This window comes from Melanerpes formicivorus, unplaced genomic scaffold (assembly GCF_026170545.1).
Source record: "Melanerpes formicivorus ecotype bairdi unplaced genomic scaffold, bMelFor1.0.p_v2 SCAF_72, whole genome shotgun sequence".
NCBI lineage: Eukaryota > Metazoa > Chordata > Aves > Piciformes > Picidae > Melanerpes > Melanerpes formicivorus.
In genome coordinates, this window is record NW_027142424.1 from 3,192,040 (window position 1) to 3,213,424 (window position 21,385).

At 42.9% G+C, this 21,385-nt stretch overlaps 1 protein-coding gene across 7 annotated transcripts in view; it reads right to left on the reverse strand.

The window, feature by feature from the left end:
• PITPNM2 (phosphatidylinositol transfer protein membrane associated 2) overlaps positions 1-21,385 on the reverse strand; it is a 140,921-nt gene that overhangs the window by 41,422 nt on the left and 78,114 nt on the right. For all 7 annotated transcript variants that reach the window (XM_068163501.1, XM_068163505.1, XM_068163504.1 and 4 more), the window contains 4 exons: positions 12,080-12,294; positions 10,277-10,398; positions 8,325-8,558; positions 1,526-1,849 (listed from right to left, as the gene is read on the reverse strand). In XM_068163501.1, coding sequence (XP_068019602.1) covers positions 1,526-1,849; positions 8,325-8,558; positions 10,277-10,398; positions 12,080-12,228 — 829 coding nt within the window. In that variant the 5' untranslated portion in view covers positions 12,229-12,294. The remainder of the gene's footprint in view (positions 1-1,525; positions 1,850-8,324; positions 8,559-10,276; positions 10,399-12,079; positions 12,295-21,385) is intronic.

Below are 21,385 nucleotides of genomic sequence, written 5' to 3' on the forward strand. Positions count from 1 at the left end.
CCAGCACATCACAATTCATTTCTTTCATTACTTTTTCTTGTGAGAGCTGAGACATTCTGCAGTTTAATAGAAATTCATCCTCTCCTACTAGTAAAAGCCTTCAAGTGAAATCCTGAGAGGTCTGAAAACTACAGCTTCCAGTGAATGCTGGGGTAAGAGGGGGCTCATAACAAAGAGCAGAATGAGAGATGGGCACACCAGCATAAAATCCTGGTGCAAAGTAGCCAGCATTTTCACCTTTATGCATCTTATGATTTATAAAGCATCTGGTAGGTTCTTCCCTGGGGCTTGCTCCAGTGAGTCGTCACAAGGTAAAACTACCACTCATCTCTCATTCACCCCATGATGAAATCAGTGATGGAGCGGCAAATAAAAATGAAGAGTCAACTCACAATATTTAGTGCTTATCAGAGATGGAGAAGTTTCATTCACCCAGCTGTCCCCTTCCACTGGCACTGGTTGAAATGCTGCCCCTTGGGGTTTTCAGAAAAATCAAGATGATTTTTTTTTTTTGCCCTCTTGCTGTCAGAGCTATTACCCCACTGTCAGCTGTGCCTGACTTAGAGGAGAGGCAGTTGCTGCGGGTTCAAGCTTTCTGTCTGTGCCTTGCTGGGGATTCACCCCTTTGTATAGAACAGCATGAGGAAGGGAAGAGTTAATATAGCAAAAGAAGGAAAAAAAAACCAAGAACAGGTGACTGCCAAGGGGAGGAGACTGAGGGAATTCAGGACTCAAAGCTGAGCCCTTACAGAGTACCCACAGTGAGAGCTTTAACAGCAAAATCCTGAAAACTTGATCAATAGTCCCACCTAATCCCAGGCTGTGAGATCTGGTCTCCAAACAGTTACCACACATCACCACCAGTGGAAGGCAGCAGCCCTCACCTACATTTCTGGGGTATCTGCTTTAACTTGCCCAGTAGCTGCTTGGGGTGCCCTACTGTACAAGCTATATTGCAGCACCCATGGAGCCCAATACCCTTCAGAATCGGATGCAGCAGTGTATAGCCCTGGCCATGGAGTATGGGGGGCCTGCTGTAGGTGGCTCCTAGAAAAGAAGACAATTACAGTGACTGACAGCTTGGTTGGTTCTGTGACACAGAAGACAAGCAAATATCCAGAAAGGGAACACTTCTCAAGGACCAGGCCTTTCGAAAGCCACCAGTGACTCTTGGATAACAAGGACTAACTCTAGGCCACTGTTTGTCTTCTGATACTCAACACCGTTAGCCAGCTGCTGCTTACTCTTCTACTGTTTTGTCATAGTTCTCTGCTTTTGAGATTGGCAAGAATTCTGCCGTGTGCCACTAAGTCACTGTTATGGGATGACTATAAACATTCCCAAACCCGTATCAGATCACCTGAGAGGACTGAGCCTGCAACACCAGTAGAGAAGGTCTTCAGGTTAAAAGAAGTCACAGGAAAAATATGCGTAATCCTGAAGGTAGCCCATACAAGGAGACATGGTCCTACCTCCCAATAGCCCAACCTCCATGCAGTTCATGAGAGCATCATCAGCATCTTACCTCCTCTCTTTGAAGATCGTGAGGACTTGGAAGAGGTGGACCACTGCTTGGTGAGTGATCTCCCAGTGGCTGCTTCACTGTTACCAGTGGCACCCTCTGTGTCAACAGGTGAAACTGTGTTGGCTTCAACATCCTTCTCACCAGGAGTATCTTTAACTCCATGCTGCTCAGAATCATTTTCACTGCAGAACTGGGCCATCTTCTGAGCCAGCATCAACTGTGCCTCCTTCTCCAGCTGCCGGATATCCTCAATGGTGAGCCCATACCATTCATCCTGCCAGCACCAAGCCTGCCGATGTGCACGGACCATGACCTTCCGCAAGCCTGCAAAGTCAAAATGCCCCTGTCACCAGTGCCACCAACTGCAGCAATTCATCTGCCCCATTCCCCAAAACCTCAAGACATTATAGCAAGGAATACTACAGTGGCAGCAAAACAGCAGTGCTCTAAGCTGCAGTAAAGGGCCTTCATATAGCAAGCATCAGGATAGCAAAACCAGTCACTTCATGCACTTTTGTCTCTACAGTACTTGGCAAGAAACCACACACTCAAAAATTACCCAGTCTTCTATGACTGCTTTTAACTTGGGAAGGGATTTCCTAACTCTGGATGGAGGACTTTGCTCCACTGAAGAGGAGCTACACACTGATCACAACTACAACTTGAGTAAAATTCTAGGAAGTTGCAGCTTTTGGATCCAGCCTCTGCAGTGAAGCATGACCCAGAAGAAGAAAAAAAAAGATAAAGCCAATATATATAAAAAACCCAAACAAACCAACCACACAGAAAAAAAAACACCAACAAGTTTTTTTGGTTTTTATTTTTAAGTCCAGGAGAGTTTCAAGTGGTTCTCCATGAACACTACACAGCCCACCTCAACTGACAGAAGCACATCTTACATCAGCAGTGCTAAGCCTGGAGTCTCTCCCTTTCCTCGGAAACCTGGTTTCTGCACTTGATTTCTATACATCAGTGAAACAGCATCACAAATACAAGCTTCTGAGATAATGGCATGCAAAGCAAAGTAAGGGAGAGAATAAAAATGCCTCATTTTGCAGATACCATCTGTCTTCTGCTGCATGAGAAAAATGAAGTGGGTAAAGCCAATTTAAAATATTTCAATGTATCACATATCTGAAGGAAGAACTGTCTCCATATCAACACAGGGTGCTCCTAACCAGGCAACAGAAACTTTCCTCCCAGACTTTGACTTGTTGGCTAACGTCATCATACCAAGTGACTTTTAAAACAGTCACTCAGGATTTTCAGCCACTGTTATTATTATTTAAAAGCTCATGTCAGGTCAAAGCTCCAAACTTCCATTTATCACCAATGGGAGCACACAGCAGTAATGGTGCTTTTAAAAGCTTCTGTAAATACTGACAAACTAATCCTCAGGAGCTCTTATGAAGAAAAAAGAAGGGGAATAAATTCAATTAATATTGTCCCCCCCCTTTAATTACTGGGAAACTGAGGTAGAGATCATAGCATCACAGACTCATTAAGGTTGGAAGAGACATTTAAAATCATCAAGTCCAACCATTATTTAACTCTATCAAGGCTGCTGCTAAACCATTTTCCTCAGCACAATACCTGTATCTTTTAAACACCTCCAGAAATGGAGGTTCAACCACCTGCCTGGGCAGCCTTTCAGTGAAGAAGTTTTTTCTAATATCCAACCTAAACCTCCCCTGGTACGACTTGAGACCATTTCTTCTTGTCCTATCACTTGGTACTAGGAAGAAGAGACATGCCAAAAGTAGCAGTGGAAATTGTTACCAGTGGATGCATAAACCTGGAGCCGCAACACACTGTGCCACAAACTTGGCAGGTAGGGGAGCTGTCCTCTTATTCTGATCAGGACCCTGGCTGAATACCACAGGCCACACCACCAGCACTGCTATTACAAGACAGAGAGCAATCAATAGGCTACATTAAAATCATTAGGCTTTGGAAGCTGCAGATAGAGTGTTTAAGCACCTCCGAGAGGAAAGACACCCCTTGCAAGCCACTCTCCATTTCCAGGAACATGGCCAAAGCTGGTTGGTCCCACTGGACAGAGGGTTTCTAAGGTGTTTCCAGCAACATGTGCTTCACTGTTGTACAGAAAACCTTGGATCTCACAACTGTAACAGTTTTTATGAAATTCAGCCTAAATATCCCTTTTGTTTTCAGCCATTATGTTTTTTGTTTCTAAACATCAAAAAGCTTAGTTGTGTATGTTTACTTCCTTCCATGTCTGGACACTTTGTCTGCTCTGCTTTTTGGTTAGCTTTTCAGGCTACCAGCTATCACAAGGGAACCTATCAGGAGGAAATAGCCATTGAGATCAGCAACTAAGGCAATGGACCAGCTCAACTTGAACTTCATTTGCACAGTAAGATTAAATCTATCAATATTTTATGTATTTCTCTGCCTGACTTTCAGAAGAAGAGGCACTCAAGGAGAGGCAAGCTTGAGCCAGCAGATTGTGACCTTCTGGAAGCAGCACAAGGGGCCTTGGCAATTTAATTCCTTTCAACCTTAGTCGAGATTCAGAGTTATTTCCCTCATCAGATTACTTTTTTCAGAACTACAGAATGCTTTAGCCTCTTCACCTCCTGTTATGATTCACAATCAGCAGAGTTTAAAGATTGAAGATTAAATTGCCATCACATGCACACTGATAACCACAAAATTATTTCCCTTGCATAATTCAGAATTGTGCCAACATGACCATCCTTTGGACTTCCACATCCACAATATCCACTTCTACCTTGCCTGAAACATCTTGAAAACAGACTGTGATCAGAGACAGAAATGAATGGCCCCCTTGCTCTCATCCCAGGGCTTCCCCTGTTCCAGGGCTCAGTAGCCTCCACTCATGCTCCTGGACCCAGCCTTGATGTAAAATGCACCGACTCTTCAGAAATTCTCTGTGTAAAAGCACAGACCATGTATCTTCCTTTTACTGGAATAACATCATAGGGAACATGAAAACCACTTGGGGGTAAAAACCAGTTTCCTGAAGTTCCCCTCTGCCTTCTTTCACTTCATCTCTTAGATCACAAAAATCACTTGGAGTGCTTCCTTCCCAAGCCATAACACCCCCCCCCCCCCCCCCCCCCCATCTGTACTATTCACATCTCTTTGATTAGACAACCCACATGACCCTTCCTTGAAGCATTGGTCTTTCAAAGATAGGATGGCATGGCATCACGGCTGTTGTGCCTCTATCCCTCCAGATTAGTTACAAAGTCAAAAGGACTGAGATGATTTTCCTAGCCTCTGGCCTTCACCTGGGATGTGTCAGCAATGTTCTATTATCAGAGGATAACCCAACAGCCTCAGCAGGAAAGTGACAAACTGAAGTCGATCAGAAATAATGCAAATATTTTTTTTATAAGGATGCAGGTACCAGCTGATTTCAGTAATATCAGCAATTACCAGACTACTGTTTCTCTAGAGCATGCAATGCTTTGCTTTAACAAAGCCCAAGGAGAGCACAGATGCACAAACGTGCACACGCAAAGCCAGCTGAGAAGTGCTCGTCATTGTGGCATTGGTTTAGTAACATTTCCCACTGCGTTGTGCAGCAAGATCATCTGTGAAGAGTCTAGCAGGGTGCCAACATTCACATCACTTGCCTTTCAACTCCCCACCTCAGCAACTCACAGACTGGTTGAATCCATGAGGTGCTCACTCTTGTAAATGATTTGCCTGCAGATTGTGGTGATGAACTTGGTCTTACAAAAGGAATTGTAAATGACCATAAGGAGACTCTTCAGCTGAATTTGAAGTGCTTTTGTCTGTAGTTCTGGGTTTGGTTTTCAACATGAGTTAAAAATAGTAAATTTAACAAATTCAATGCAAAAATGCAAAACAAATAAAAAAACCCTCCACCTAATTCTGCCCCAAACCCCCTCAACTATCCATATAAAGGAACTGCTCTCATGCCCATCAACTATGTACCAAATGACAATATCCCCAAACCTTTCACAATGCACTCAGCAGACAGAGGATGTCTCATTTTCCCTGGACATTAATTCCTCAACAGTCAAAACAGATCCCATGACCTTGCCCAGTACGGTTCTATTTGTCTGTGTGCATCTGATCAAAGGCTACCCGCAGGTGTATCTGCTTGCTTCCCTACCCTCCCTTGCTCAGCCCACTCACAAAGAAAAGCCTGTGGTCACATCTGCATCATGCTAATTGCAACCTGCCCACCCTTGAAAAGACAAATCTCTACCTGCAGGCCTCAATAGGCAGTGCTCTTCCAGATGAGAAGCACTCATTTGAATGCTTTAGTGAAGCTGGTTTTCTGCAAACCAGCTTTTAAACTCACTTCCACTTCATCACTGGCCATCAATTTGGGTGTATTTTGCCCAAGATGCAGTGGCTTTGACAGAGCTCCAGTTACTGGGATGGGAACACACTTTGCCATAGTATATAATCAATAACCCATACACAGTCAACACACTTGTTTAACAACAAAGGAATCGCAGCCCACGAGCACCACTAGGAAGCAAGTGGGAGCAGAACATTATGCAGCGCCAGTCCAATTAAACTTAAATTCTATGAGAAAGGAGTAAAAAAGCATGCAAATATTAGAGCCAAGTAGACTAATAGCCCACAATTTTAGTCTGTGTCTCAGGCTGTCAAAGCACTGAGTAACTGTCCAATTAGTCATCAGTAAAAATGGCTGTTGCACTCAGGAAGAATGAGAATGTTTCAACAGCATCCCCCAGAGTTACTCCCTCTATGCTCAGTAGCCTTTCCATGCATCACAATTCATCCATCACTAAATTCCAATGTGTTCTTCTTTCAACCCATTCTCTAATTTTATTTTCCACCACTAAGTGCTGCTCCTTGCCTCAGGCAAAGGCTGGATCCCACTCTTGGTTTCAGCCTCCTTTTTCTTGCTGGTTTGGTGACTGTGCACTGAGCTCACTAATGCCCCAAGAAACAAATCTCTGGGAACAGAGGATCCAGGAGAAAAACGCCATTGAGAGGCTGGCCCACAGGAACATCTCTGGCACATGGAAGCTTGGTCCACCATTGGCTGCACAATGCGCTACGGTGTCTTTCTGCTTTCAGTTACCAGTTGAAACCCCAAAACTGGCATCAGCAAATAAGCCTGGCCAGTTATGTTGTAGCCCACATCTTTCCAACTTAAACATCTTCATACCTTACTGTGTCTGGTACACCTGCTATGGCATTTGTCCCACTTCTTAATGGCTTCCTCATGGCTTTATCATGGCAGGGGAAGGTCAGGCATCTTCTGCAGATATGCAAAGCTTTTTCTTTCACTTCTCACTCATTCAACTTTGTCTTGTCTTATAGACTTTTCTGATTTTATGCATCTTAACCACTTTGAAAAAACAGTATTTGCCATCATTACAGCAGAGTGGAAAGGCTTTTGAAAGGCAGACAATAAGCTGGCTGGCTCTGGAAAAGCCTCAATCAAGAGGAAAATGGCACACAATCTTTCATGAATAAGAAAAGAAACGTTTCTAAGGGACCATAGTTTAATCTATGCCAAACACCTCTGAACAACCAGAAGAGTCACATGCTTCTTTCTCATTTAAGGGACACAATGGAGTTGTTATTCTGCCCCCATGTTTTGCAGTACACACTAAATTAACCCATGTCACCTAAACTCAAGGGAGTTCACTGCAGAGAGCCACTTGCAATACAGTCTGTAACAGGTAAAAGCTTCCATCTATGAGTAAAGGAAAACCAAAGGAGCTTGAAGAAAGCACCCTGTGATTACTCAGAGTGGTGCACGGCTGCACTATCAGCATTAGCTCCTGGGAACATGGCATGACTAAAAAAGAGCTATAAAGCCATTTGTGTTAGCACCAGGCACTTCCAGTAAGTTTTGCATATATAAAGGACAGCTGTAGAGGTCACACAAGAGGATCTACTGTGTACAAAGAGCAGGTAGAATCCTTTACACAGCCTTTCTTTGGCCATTTCTTTGCCAGAGTAGAGCCATAGCTCTTTACTTTGGTGGTGGTGGATTGTTTTTTTCAGATGGGAATACTTCTTTAAAATATTCTTTAGGTTTTCTACATGCCCATAGATCCTGCCTCTTGTGGCAAGGCTCAGAAACTGTATCAGCTGTGTTACAGGTTTTCTGCAAAGAACAAATTACTGTCAGCACTGCTACTACTTGCACTTAGTTACTCCTGGGACACAAACAATACCTCCTTAGAAGCACTGACCTAAGAACGATGCCTTAATCAAAGAAGCACATTCACTCACACATGGAAGCTGTCAATGACCCATGGTGGGTCATAACACAGCAAAGCAGGAGGCCCTGATCGCTACAGCTTTGGGGACAGAGCTGTATGGCGACAGAGACCCACCAGCCCTGTCACAAGGCAGGCAAAAATCAGGGACACTCAGCTAGTGGTTTTCTAGAACCATTTTGGTCTCAGAAGTGAAGCTTATTTCATTGAGCAGCCCTTCAGGACTTTGTTCACACTAAAGAAAACTGGCAGGTGTTGAAAGTTATCTGGCAAAGTTTGACAGACAAATCCTTATCTAAAAATAAAACAGAGAATGCAACATCTTGTCTACACAGGACATGAAAACCTATCAATGGCTACATGTGGTTTGGACTCATATGAGTGATAGGATAACATGATTTTGTCTGAACTGACCCACAGCTCTGCAAGAGAGTAATCAGATTTGAAAACATCTTCACTGAGCTGTGTTGGGATATAATACATTGCACATATCTCACCTTTGTGTTTCAATTCAGAAATAGCATTAAGGAGCTGACAGTAAACTCTGCAAGACTATAAATGCTCACCAACGTCATGGATAAACCGCTCGATCTTTGACTGCATCCCCCAGTATCTGAACTCGACTTTACACAGTTTATATGCACACATGATGGGGTATTTCCCTGGATTGTTCTTGTACTCTTGAATCCAGTCTTCTGAGAGGGGGCCTCTTTTAGTTTTCACTGATTTATACAGCTTTGGATCCTCCTCAGCTTTGTATTCATGTGGAGGGATTGGGTCTTTAACAATATCAATAGGATCTACAGAAAGAGAATAGAAGCAGTTAGAGATTTGCCTAAATAAAAGAAGAAAATATAGTTTTTAAGGAGTTATTTCTGGTTTACTAAATACTAGAAGCATTACAGTGATTTTGTTGCTTTTAACTTAGACTTAAACAACTGATATTTAAATTGTTTATAGATTGCTGCTGGGCAGTGATCAGCTCTGCCAGAGGAACTAGTACACACAGTTCCAGCAAATAGAGGCTTTGCTCCAAAGAGATGTTTTATGCCCACAGTAACTGCAGATCCATGGCATTCTGGCAGACCTGCACACTCCATCTCCAAAAAGATCTTTTGCACACCCCATCTTTCAGCTTTTCTAACACTACTCACAATGCTACAAAGCTCTCTCTACTGTAAGACAGTTAAATACACCTGCCCTTTCTGAGCTCTGTTATGGAAGAGACACTACCCACTGAACATCTTATCATTGGTGTCCATCAAGTGAGGTTACTGGTAACTCCTTACATGCTATTGTTAGAACAGATGTACTGTGGAAAGCAGTAAGTTTAACTTAAGTCCTAATTAACACTTCAACAATAGAGAAGTGGAAACCAAAATGGGAGCAGAGTGACTGAAAGTATTTCACAGGTCCTCCAGTCCAGACCTCAGGAGAAGCATCTGAAGGGCAGGATCCCACTTCCCAAGAAACCAAAGCTCTTCTGACACTTCTCAGTGAGACAGAATGACTCAAGCCTACCTGTTCAGCACTGAAAGCCCAATCAGATAGGTTGAGGAATGAGGACAGTCATACTGAAGTCCAAATCAAAGGGATTTAAATCACACAACACTCAAGTAAAATTGAACAGGGTTACTGCTGTATCCTGCACATCTACAGCACTCAAGAAGCCAGAGCAGCCACTAGATGTCCTCCCCCAGAGCTCCTGCTGCAGCCAAGAGTCAGCCTCAGCTCAACACTTCTCCAGTCTCAGCATCTTCAGAGCAAGGGACGCTTCAGTCCTGTGTGGCTGTACCGGCAGCACTCCCTGCAATGCAGCCGGGACTCTGGCGGTGCCATGGGCACAGACCATCATGGGCAGTGAGGCAGAGGAATGGCTACAACACTTGCCATTCTCTGCCTTTTTACAGGATGTTACCTTTTGCTTTTTCTCCTTAGTTCCTTACTTATATAAGGCTCATTAACCTGATCTTCCAAAGACAGCTGTGAGGCTGAAGTGTTAACCTGGATGAGGGTGAAACTGAAGGGAGAGGAAGCAAAACCGAAACATGCTGTCTTGTTTCAGAAGCACAGACAGGAACAATTTTCAGATTCACAAAGAAACTACACAAATGTTGTTAGCTACACAACTGGGGCTGCATTAGACAACCTTTGAAGGTCCCAACACACTTTATGATTCTATGATTATACAGCAATGTTTTCCTTTTCTATGACTTTTTCTACCTATCAGCCCCAAAACCGTTAGCTATCTTACACCTCTCAGGAGCTGCACAAATAAGAAAAAGCATCAGCTTGGATTTACACATGGGGGGGGGGATTCAAATTACTTCCATGTGATTTACATCAAGCCTAGGAGACAACTCAACTGATGTAATCCTACCCCACAGCCTGACACCAACATGGCTGCAGGCGTGTGTTTGAGAGGGGGATGAACAGGCATATGTGACATACCAAGGGGATCAAAAAAAACCCAAAAGAGGGCAGAATAAATGGAACAGTAAACCAAGAAACTATTCACCTAGGATGGTTTGTCTTTTTTCTGCAGGAGAAAGGTTGAACACGTTGACTTGCTCTCCTGGATCAGTTTTGTAGTATGTCTCAATATCAATAGAGAACTTCTCCACAAAAGGACACGTATACCTGCAAGTGAGAACAATGCAGCTTAGAGTAAATCCTGCAAGTCTTGGCAAGAGGAGAAAATGCTTTCCAAGGATGTACAAAATCAGTCTCAAATCCAAGCCAGCCCTCATGCACTTTTTACTTGGGATATGCTTAAAATACCAACTGTACAAACTTTTTTCTTTACTAATTTAAGAAGGAGCTCACCTCAGACATGTGGCTGAGGTGATTTTACCAGATTTGGTAAAATCCCAACCCCACAGTGAAGGAGTGTGCTCCTCACAAAGTGTGACACGGATTACATGTGAGAAGATACCAGGGCATCCCACACTTACTGGAGACTGCGCACCCAGATTGGCCAAGGAACAACTTCCCAGCTGCAACTAGCAAGTGGAAGACTCAAGGAGACCACCAAGTCATCTCACTTAGAGACACTGCAATCTAATTTGACAATGTCTGCTCCAGGATATGATTATCAGCACAGATTGTTTTTAAAGCAGTTTTCAGAAAGGAGGTAACTTTTAGGCCTGCTAACCTAACAAGTTATGTTATGACACAGACACTGGTACAAGCACACCCTGGAAATGCACCTCTACCAGGAGAAAAGCAATGCTCTCACCTAGAATCTATGGCAGAGCAAAAGCCAGACTGGTTTTGTGCAGCACCACGTTTCCTGGCCAACTGATTGACTCGTGGCCATTTCAAGAGAGCAGATAAAACCGACTGGAAGTTGACTTCAATCACTTGAAAGTCAGACAGCTCCATTACGTTTAGTCATGAGCAGCTGCCTGTATGCAGACAGTGACTGCCCACCTTTCCCCAGACTAATGTTACTTGTAGGGATCAGCTAACACAGAACTATGATACTTTTCAGATGTTTTATAAAAATAAAATATCCATTACAGTATTTTTATTATGAAAGATGGCAGCAATATCAGACTTCTAAACCTGGAAAAGGACTAATGCTGGAAACCAGAGCAACTGGCTTAAAGGCTATTTATTCCAGGGGATCTGAAGTTCTCCCAGACAAAAATCAGCTGAGAGGAGGAGGTCCCAAGAGGGCTCCACAGAGCCTCTGGCACTCTTCCCACCTCAGGGTGAAAACCACAGTCTGTAGGTTTGTTGTTTTCTAGCTAAAAGACAGTTCCCAGAAACAAACCAGCACATTTATTTATTTCTTTATTTATTAAGACTTTTCTCTCCCCACATTTTCCCCCCTAGAACAAACTAATCCTGTCTTACTTGACAGTGTTCAATATGACAACTGTCCCATCACCGGGTACATTTGTAACTTCCCTGAGGCAGCACAGATCTGCAATGTTAAGTGGAACATGCAGTGCAGGATGCAAGAACTAAATAAAAACCATTCAAGATTTCCCACGCTTTGATGGACAAAACAGCTCACATTTTAGAGCAAGCAGCCACAGATTCTAAAGCATGTACGCAGGCAGCCCAGGCAATGCTCACACTCCTGAGATTAAGCACTGTGTAAGAATATTAGGACTTGACCCCAGTTTCTCTAAAGGATATTAATGATTAGTTAATGGATATTTAATGTTTGGCCTTGATCTTAAAGGTCTTTTCCAACCAAAATGATTCTGTTTCTATTACTGGAGATGGAAGAGATGTCACTGCCACACAGTGACATCAACCCCTCTCTCTAAAGCAGGGAAACAGCTCTAGGTGTTTTGCTAAGTTTTACCTTGTCCTTGTGTAAGGATATGCGTTCCACGACTCCTCTTCCACTCTCAGCGCTGCCTTAGGCAATATTGACCGAAACCAGCTGGGTATGTGCATACCAATATGGTACACTTTGTGAGTATACTGCCCGTTGCCTCCTGGCCCATCCATGTATGGCCTGTTCTCCAGGATCTCTACTCCACTGCCTTCCCCACATGTCTCTTCTCTGCTCTTTTTCTGAAAAGGAAAATACATCACAGTCATTCCTTCCAGTGCATTGTACATAGCAAGATCTCAAAGCACATGAACCTTTGGAGCAGAGCTTATTACAGACAGCAGAACTGTAGCAGCACTTGGCAGGAAGATTACCAAATCTAGAGATTACAAAAGAAAGAGTTAGACAGTCATCTGGCCAACGCAGGAACAAAGACATGATTTATTACAGATCCTACAAAACTCTGCATTTGGACACTAAGAGACAGATGAAGTGAAGAGCTGATGGAGTTTGGATAGTATGAATGGAGACACATCAATTCCTGCTCCTCCAACAGGTCACACATCACTCCCCTTGAGAGGACAACTAAACCTTGGCTCTAGCTGTGAATCCCTCAACAACACAAATGTCTTTTGCATCAGCAGATGACACAGTGAAGGGGAATTTGTCCGCCTTGGTGCATGCTTGTGGTGGTGTATCAGTGTGAAGAATCATGCACACGCTGGGTGCAACATCACAGTACTAAAGCCCATTTTGTGACCTCAATCCACAGGATTTGGGGGCTTGCTGCTTGTGGTCTGGCATGGCAGCAACTCTCCAAGAACAGCTTGGAAATTTTGCTTTGCTAATTAAGACATTTACAAGAAACAACCCAAGTCTGCCAGAATGCACACAGCACCCCCTGGCAGCCTGCATATTTTGGCTTATTTGTACTATTGTCCCTCTTTGAGAAAGCTGGCAAAAATCACTTCAATAAAAAAATACTAATTTCAGTGCTTCTAAGAAGAGCTAGAGGCAAAGCAAATATTTATTCATTTCTAACACATTTCAGCAGATTGGATGATGTATAACCTTCATCATTTCCAAACAACAGATTCATATTGTTAGTATTGGGAGTTTATTGTTTGTATTTGAGAGGGAAGTACTTTGGAAATTAAGGAAAAAAGAAATGGAATTTTAACCAAGAAGCAACTATGAAATGCAACACAATAACAACTTCTCATTTTCAGCATACAAACAACTTAAAGGATAACATGGTTTAACAAAAAATGATTAATAAGATGCAAGAGATCAGCTTTTCATCTTTTAAGGACAGCATGATAAGCCAAGACAGCTATTCAGAAGTAAACAGTCCTCTTTCTAAAAGAGCTCTCAAGCAATTTTGCATTTGAGCAGCTGTAACCAACAAATCTAAACAACTGACAATCTAAATAGTCATTTTTCCCCACCCCACAAACTACAATACTCCTGCAAAAGAAAACCACTTTTTTACAGTTTATTCCTAACATTCAGCTGGCAGTTGATTAAAATACACATCCTCTTAAAACAAATTACTGTCTTTCAGCTCTTATGTAAGCACTGACCAAGCCCTGTACAAATATTTATGGCAATAACATTAAATAATCTTGATGACCCAAAAATCTTGTTAATTCAAAGGTCTTGGAGAAGGCAGTAACCCAGGCAGGCATAGAAGATGTGTCAGACAGAATAACAGCACAGCATCTACTCTGAACTGTTGACACAATTATGAAGATCTAAAGTTTTATTATATGCCAGAAGCAGATGAAAATCATAAGCAGAGGAAAGATGGGTTCTCATCTTGCTAAGTTATCACATATAGAAAGGTTCACCAGCTGGATTGAAAGCTCCATTCTAGATCACAAGGCTACCAGCAATTACAGCTAAATCCACAAGTCCTCATCTGGGACTACAACATAGTTTGGAGTTTTTCAATTTCAAAAGAAATCCATAGCAGAGTGTGGACTCAATACCTTCTAGGCCTGAGCCAAACAGGACCTATACAGAACTGCAGGGTCTTAAGATTCACAAATAGTTGTACTGAGTCAGAGAACCAAAATACTGAGTTTTAACAGCCATGGTTGATATTAAAATGGATAAAACCCACCCTCTAGGCTTTCTTTCTCAGAATGCAATTTTGTACTCTTTGATTCAGAGCAACATCTGAGGCATGCCTTGCCTTTCTCCTACAGCTCTCCACCTGCTGAAGCTCTTCAGAGCTGGTCATGGAAAGGGCCAGCTGCTTTCATGGCCATAAGTTTGTAGGTCCATGATCCTGTGTTGCTGACTCAGACTTCAACTCCCATCAAACAGATCAGCAGCAGGCAAGGAGCTCTCCTGCAGGATGTGTTCCCATTTATTGAAGTCCCTGGCATCACCCTGCAACATCATGTCACCCTTGCTCAAAACAGTTTCCCTACGCACTGTTTTCTTCTGTTATGTTCCCTAACGGATTTAAGATGGACCAAAGCAAGTCTTTTCCTGAACTTGATCCAACTGAGAAGGCTAAAGAGAAGCACTCAAATCAAAGTCTGGCTCTGAGGCCTCATGAACTGCAAGTTCATGGTTTAGTTGGTTAGATGGTGTTGGGTGATAGGTTGGACTCGATGATCTCAAAGTCTTTTCCAACCTGGTTAGCTCTGTTCTGTTCTCCATGAAAGGAAGATTCAAGTTGGCATGGACAGAACACAGACACTTGTCTGTGCCCTCAGCCCCCAAACAGAAGTGTTCTGATCCATGAACTGATCAGGATTACCCATCTTTGAAGACAGAACATCCTTAGCCTCCCTATAGGCTTCAGATGAGTAATTTATCTTTTTTTATTTCAACATAAGAAATGGTTTACATCTAAAGCTGTCCAGAAAATAATCTTCAATACTTTCTTAACTATGAGGCCTGATCCACACTCAGGAGGACCTCTGCTTAAACCTTCTTACTTTGAAACCCAGAAGCTCTGATAGCCCAGACACATATATCTAACACCAATGTTCTCCACTTCCTTTCCCTCATTTAGCCAGATTTGACAAAAATGCCTTCACAGGAAGACAAGCTAGAACCCTGGTGAACCTGCAGCATTGGCCAACTTCTTTACATGAATACTTCCATAAGCAGCTCTTCCACATGACTTGGTAATGCTAACACTCAGCCTCCCAGACAGAGCTGTCTGAATGTGGGAGATGTGATGGATGGCACAGTGCTAAGGTCCCAACACGTTGTCAGGGAAGAAGAAGGGAAAAACCCAAATTAACTGAGACTCTTTGCAGATGTCAGTTTGCATCCCACTTCTGATTTCTGGTTATTTTATTCACTTATATACACCTGAAGAAAACCATGAACTCTATTCTGAGAGCAGGATATGCTTCCTCCTTCAGCCTTTCCATACAACAAACTCCAGCCTATAGCCTCTTTCACCCTGTTGCAAATTTTGGCCATACATATTCCTCTTGCTTGTCACTTACTGACATAAGATATGACAAGAGGCAGCAACAACATTTTCTTAAATGAATGTGAAATAAGAACTGCACCTCTGCAGGATGGAAACAAAACAAAACTAAAGCTGCAAAATTTATATCCCAAACTATCTTTTGAGCCAGGCTAATTTGTGCTCCAGACACAACATGACTTACCACTAAGAAGGACAGTACAATCAAACTCCCCTCCATAAACCCACACAAAGCTGCTTACCAGCCCTGCACACTCTCATACATAGCAGTTAGCAGTGAGGTCAAGAAGAACTGAAAAAGTCAGATGGTGAAGGGTACAATTACCAACCAGTCACAGAGACAAAAAGAAGATAGGTTTCTCAGACAGTGAAAACAAAGACATCAGCCACACGCACTTGAGACCAGGATGACACTTTGCACTAAGCGGCACGGTGAAAACACACCACTTAGGGAAGTGAAGAGCTTCTCAACCATATAGCCTCTTCATGTCTATTGTGACTCAGCTACAGCAGGGAGAGGGCTTGTTACATGGAAGTGGTCTGTAAACAACAATTAAAAAATAACCATTAATTAGGAAAACATTTGGCCCGAGAAGTGTCTGGCAAGCACTCTCCAAAGAATAGCTGTCTGCTAGGAGTGGCTGATGTGCAGGCATTTTAGGGTCAGTCTTGAAGGTTTCAGCCTCATAGAGCCATGCCTCCATGAGAAATAGAGACTTTATTTAGTCTGTGTCATTCCTCCTTGCTCTGAACCAAACACATCTTCTTTAGAAATATCCGAGGGATGGTCCCAAACAAAATCAAAATCAAACTTGCATCTGCTTTGCAAGTTACCTAAGCCATCACACCACAGTAAACCATCTTATATTGTATGACAATAGGAAATCCAGTCATCCCTCTAGAAGTCCCTCTTCTGCTGATGAAACTCCATGTTCTGCACAGCCCCATCCATAGCTTTCCAGGACAGATGGTGACACAGATCCCTTCCAGCTAAAGTAATAGCATTAAATTACTCATAACAGGGAACCCAGAGAAGCAGATGCACCATGATTAGCAAGAATGCCAGTTACTTAAAGGCTTCTATTAAAATAAATCTCTTGGCACAGCAGCATAGCATGGGACACAGCACATGACCTCACCATAATGATCATAGTTAAATAATTCCCATGAATGTCATCTAAACGTTGGGCTTGCCTAACCCCATTTTATCATCTGTCCTTCTCACCAGGAGACAAATGGCTATAAACAAGGCCTTTCACCAGCAAAGACAGGTTGATCAGTTCTCAGATCTTCCACTCCCCAGTCAACCAGCTAACAACATGGAGCACATCTTGCAGTCTTAGTTCAGCAAATTTGTCCTGGTACAGATGAGTGGGATTAGGTGACTAAGCGTAATTTGTCTCTAGTGGGGTACACCTCAGAAAAGGAATGATGGCTGATCAGAGAATCACAGAATGGTGAGGGTTGGAAGGGGGACCTCTGAGGATCACCTAGTCCAACCCTCCTGCTAAAGCAGGGTCACCCTGAGCAGGTTATGCAGGATCATGTCCAGGCAGGTTTCGAATATCTCCAGAGGAGACTCCACAACCTCTCTGGGTAGTCTGTTCCAGTGCTCCAGCACCATGTAGGTCAAGAAGTTTTTCCTCATGTTTAGGTGAAACTTCCTGTGTTCTAGTTTTCACTCATTGCCCACCTAGGTGCATGCTGGCTCATGTTCAGCCAGCTGTCAAACAGCATCTCCAGGTCCTTATCTAGTGGGCAGATTTCCAGCCACTCTGCCCCAAGTCTGGTGTGTTGCAGGGGATTGTTGTGACCCAAGTGCAGGACTCAGCACTTAGTCCAGTTAAACCTCATACAGCTGATCTTGGCCCATCAATCCAGCCTGTCCAGATCCCTCTGCAGAACCTTCCTGCCTTCAATCAGATCAACACTCCCACCCAGTTTGGTGTCATCCAGTTTAGTCCTGGAGCCAACCAGAGGCTGCACTGGGGCTCAGGCACATCACCGAGAGTCTCCATGAATGGCTCAGGGTTTTCATTTCTCCTGAAGTTGTTTTGGGTTTGTTGTTGTTTTATTTTAACTTGCTACTTTGAGCACTGCAAAGGTACTGCAGAGAAGAGTAATGACTGGGTAGGTTGCACAGATCCAGACATTGCTCAAGCTTTTAAAAATAGATTATAACTACAATCTTACCTTGTTTACCACTGATTATTGTTTAGAGCACAACCCCTCAGTCTAAATAAGTTAGATAGTGAATACAAAAGATTGATGTGTTTTAGGTTCACCATGAAGCTTCTTGGTGCTTTACAGTGGTGTATATACACACTTCCATGGCCTACTTTGATGACCCCAGGGAGTTTTGGTATGAAATTATTTGAATTATGAAGACTGACGGCACTATGCTTGGTAGACCTATTGTCCATGAATAATGAAGACACAAATCACTGTCTGGAAGCAATAACCAGAAGTAGTTTTGGGTTGGATTTTGTTATTGTTTTGTTTGCTTGTTGTTTTTTCTCTTCCAGCTCCCACTTGACAACTGGGTATTTTGATAGTTCAGACAACTCTTCTGGGATAATCCATTAAAATAACTCTGCAGTCTTGGGATTTTTTTATGCCATTTAGACACAGGGATGGACACAAGAGGTTTACATCTAGCTGATAGTTTCAGTTAACAACAGTAAAGCCATCTATGTAACCACTGAATGAAAACATGACAGCAAATATCCCCAGAGGATCCTGCAAACATACTTGCTCATACTGCTGTGGCAAGGGAGGCCAAGAAAACATCCTCTACGGCCTAGTACAATTTTTCCATTGGTTTGGATGCCAAGGCTACCACAAATGCCAATTAAGTCCCCAGAAACAGACTTGTCCTTTGGGAACTAGAGAAAACCCAAACTGCCTCCCCGCAATCCACCAGACAACAAGAAAAATGCCTGAAGCTGCTTAGGATGGATGACTCTTGCCCTTCTTGGATAGCTTTTAAGACCTGGTTCCACTAATCAGCCCTATTTTTTTTTTGTTCCTTTCAGTTTTAGAAAATAAGTACAAAAGCACTACGATGTAAAGGGCTGAGAAACAAAATTTACACTAGGAGAGGAATAAACTACTTGTTCTCAATCTCTTAAGGAAAAAATGTTCCAAACTATTTCCAGTTGGACATTATTTAGGTTGATGGAGATTTCACTCTCAGAATAACATAATTGTTTTTGTTGGAAAATACTTTTAAGATCGAGTCCAACCATTAAATCAACACTGACAAGGCTGCCACTAAACCATGTCCCTCAGCATCACATCTCCGGGTCTTTGAAACCCCTCTCCTTCACTGCCCTGGGCAGCCTGGTCCAGGGTTTAACAACCCTTTCAGGGAAGACATTTTTCCTCATGTCCAAACTAAACTTCCCCTGGTGCAATTCGAGGTCATTTCCTCTTGTCCTATTGCTTGTTATTTGGGAGAAGAAACTGACCACTACCTCAATCCAACCTCCTTTCAGGGAGCTGTAGAAGGCAAGAAGCTCTCTCCTCAGCCTCCTTTTCTTCAGCCACACCTTACCAGACTTGTGCTCCAGACCCTTCACCAGCTTCATCGCTCTTCTTCAGACACACTCCAGCACTTCAATGCCCTTCTTGCAGTGAGGAAACCAAAACTGAACAGTATTTGAGGTGCAGCTTCAACAGTGCCAAGTACAGTGACACAATCCCTTTCGTAGTCCTGCTGGCCACACTATCTCTGATTTCTTCCAATTGATTTTCCAGTGTTACCTTCTTCCCATCACCAGCTACCTTCCTCTGTGTGTCCTAGGCAGCTTCCTACCAGCCACCAGCAGTGCATACTGACACTGTGCGAGAGCAGGACCTGCATACACTGAGAAGATGCCAGTTAGACCATGACTGGTGTGGTCCATGTGGCAGCAGGTATAAGCCAGTGTGTCTGGGCTTACATGGTGATACCAGCATCCAACACCACAAACAAAACAGCATGACAGCAGATGCACAGTTTCAGGCATAGCTGCTGCAAGCACCTAAACCCAGAAAGTCAATGACAGAGATACTGGAAAACACCAAAACGTCCTGAAACTAATGCACAGTTTTATTCTTAACACATTCTCCCATCAGAAGACTTCTGTGGATGGGTTAAGATGGACACTGACCATGTGCATGCATGGGGCCACCCATTCTGTCTTCAGCTGTCTCTCTATGACTCAGCTCTGTGTTCTGTTAACCACTCCTTTCTGAGCATTTGAGCTGACGTCTAATTCATTACGAGCAATCTGCTTTCACCACCAGCAACCTTCTGCCTGCTGATACAGATATCTGATAGACCAGGCACCATTCATAGTTGGTATTTACTGGAGGTAATTAAGAATCAGGTCTTTGGCTATGAAAACAAAATGCTGGTTTACCCTAAAAGTGTGGTAGAGTCATGCTTCTCAAGCTGGTTTTTGTTGGGTTTTTTTGCTTTTCTTTTCAAAATGCATCAAAGCCTTGAACACTCAGTTAAAATCATATTGTCCTAACAAGGGTAATACTTGAGCAGAAAAACTTTTTCCACTGTGAAAGAAGGGAACAGAGGAGATGTTATTACTCCACTCTTACAGAAGCCAAGAAGGAGAACTTCTGACCAAAACAATTGTACTGGTGTACAACATTTTCTAAGAAAAAAAAAAGTTACGTGACTTAAATTACAAATAACAATAAAAATTACCCTTATTGTTATCATTGCAGTAGAGTGATGCAGTAGAACAGTCCACAAAACTTCTCATCCAAGTGTTTTGTGTCACAGTCAGAAGAGCTGAGTCCTCTCAGGGTAAAGAGAATGGAATCAACAAGGCAGCACCATTTTAAAGAGGGAAAAGGTAACCTGAAGACGCAGAGCTGCTGGCAGGGATCCATCTAGTATCCAGTTCTTTACAGACTCATTTCAACATCCTAACTATTATGTGGCAGACTTCTTTTCTGGGCTTACATAGGAACCTTTACCAAAAATACAGCAAAACAGCCCTCAAACAGGGAAAGACAGGGAAGCTTCTCCATTTGTGTTTTGCAGGAGTTGAGCAAATATAGCCATACTGGCTATATTGGGAAGACAATATTAAAGGTAGGCCGGAGCTAGGAATCCTCTTCCCCCAGGGATGGGTTTTTACTAGTTCTTTTGAATCTTCACTTTGTAAGGTACAAGTGAGAAACAAGCCATGTCATGTTGGACTAACAAACCTTGAACAACAAAATTGGTGAAGGACAGCAAGGACTTGAGACTTCTGTTCTTGTTACTCAAATGCAAGGCTTACTAAGTTTCATTATGCACAATTAAGTTGGTACTACCTTAATGGGAAACCAAGTCCAACTGCAACAGGGCTTCCCATTCTCTCCAGTAACACCATTCCTGCCCTGTTAGAAGTTGTGGACACCACAGGACCATGGTTTTGCTTACACCATGTGCACCACATTATGAATGCAGGCAACTTTAAACTGCAACATCTGTTTCCATGGCAATGGGACTGCATCAGCAGTCCACTGGGTTTAGTTTAGGCTATCTTCACTCAGGCTTCAGTGCTGCACACAAATCATTACTGTTAACAGCAAACCAGCTGATGTCACTAGTAACCATGGTGCTCACAGCTGAGGTTTCCGTGTGCCCTTTGTGCTCTAACATGCATCCTTCACACATGACAGTTATTTTAATCCAATTAGTGCTGTTAAAAAAAAAAATACAGGAAGGGTCAGTGACAATACTTATTTAAGCAAAGGAAGGTTAGTTTGAGTCAACAAGATAACAATCAGAACATGAAGCTTTACAACAGCACTTTGGTCTGAACCTCATTGCACTGTACACACAGGAATGACCTGAAACCTGGGGAAATGGGAAAGAA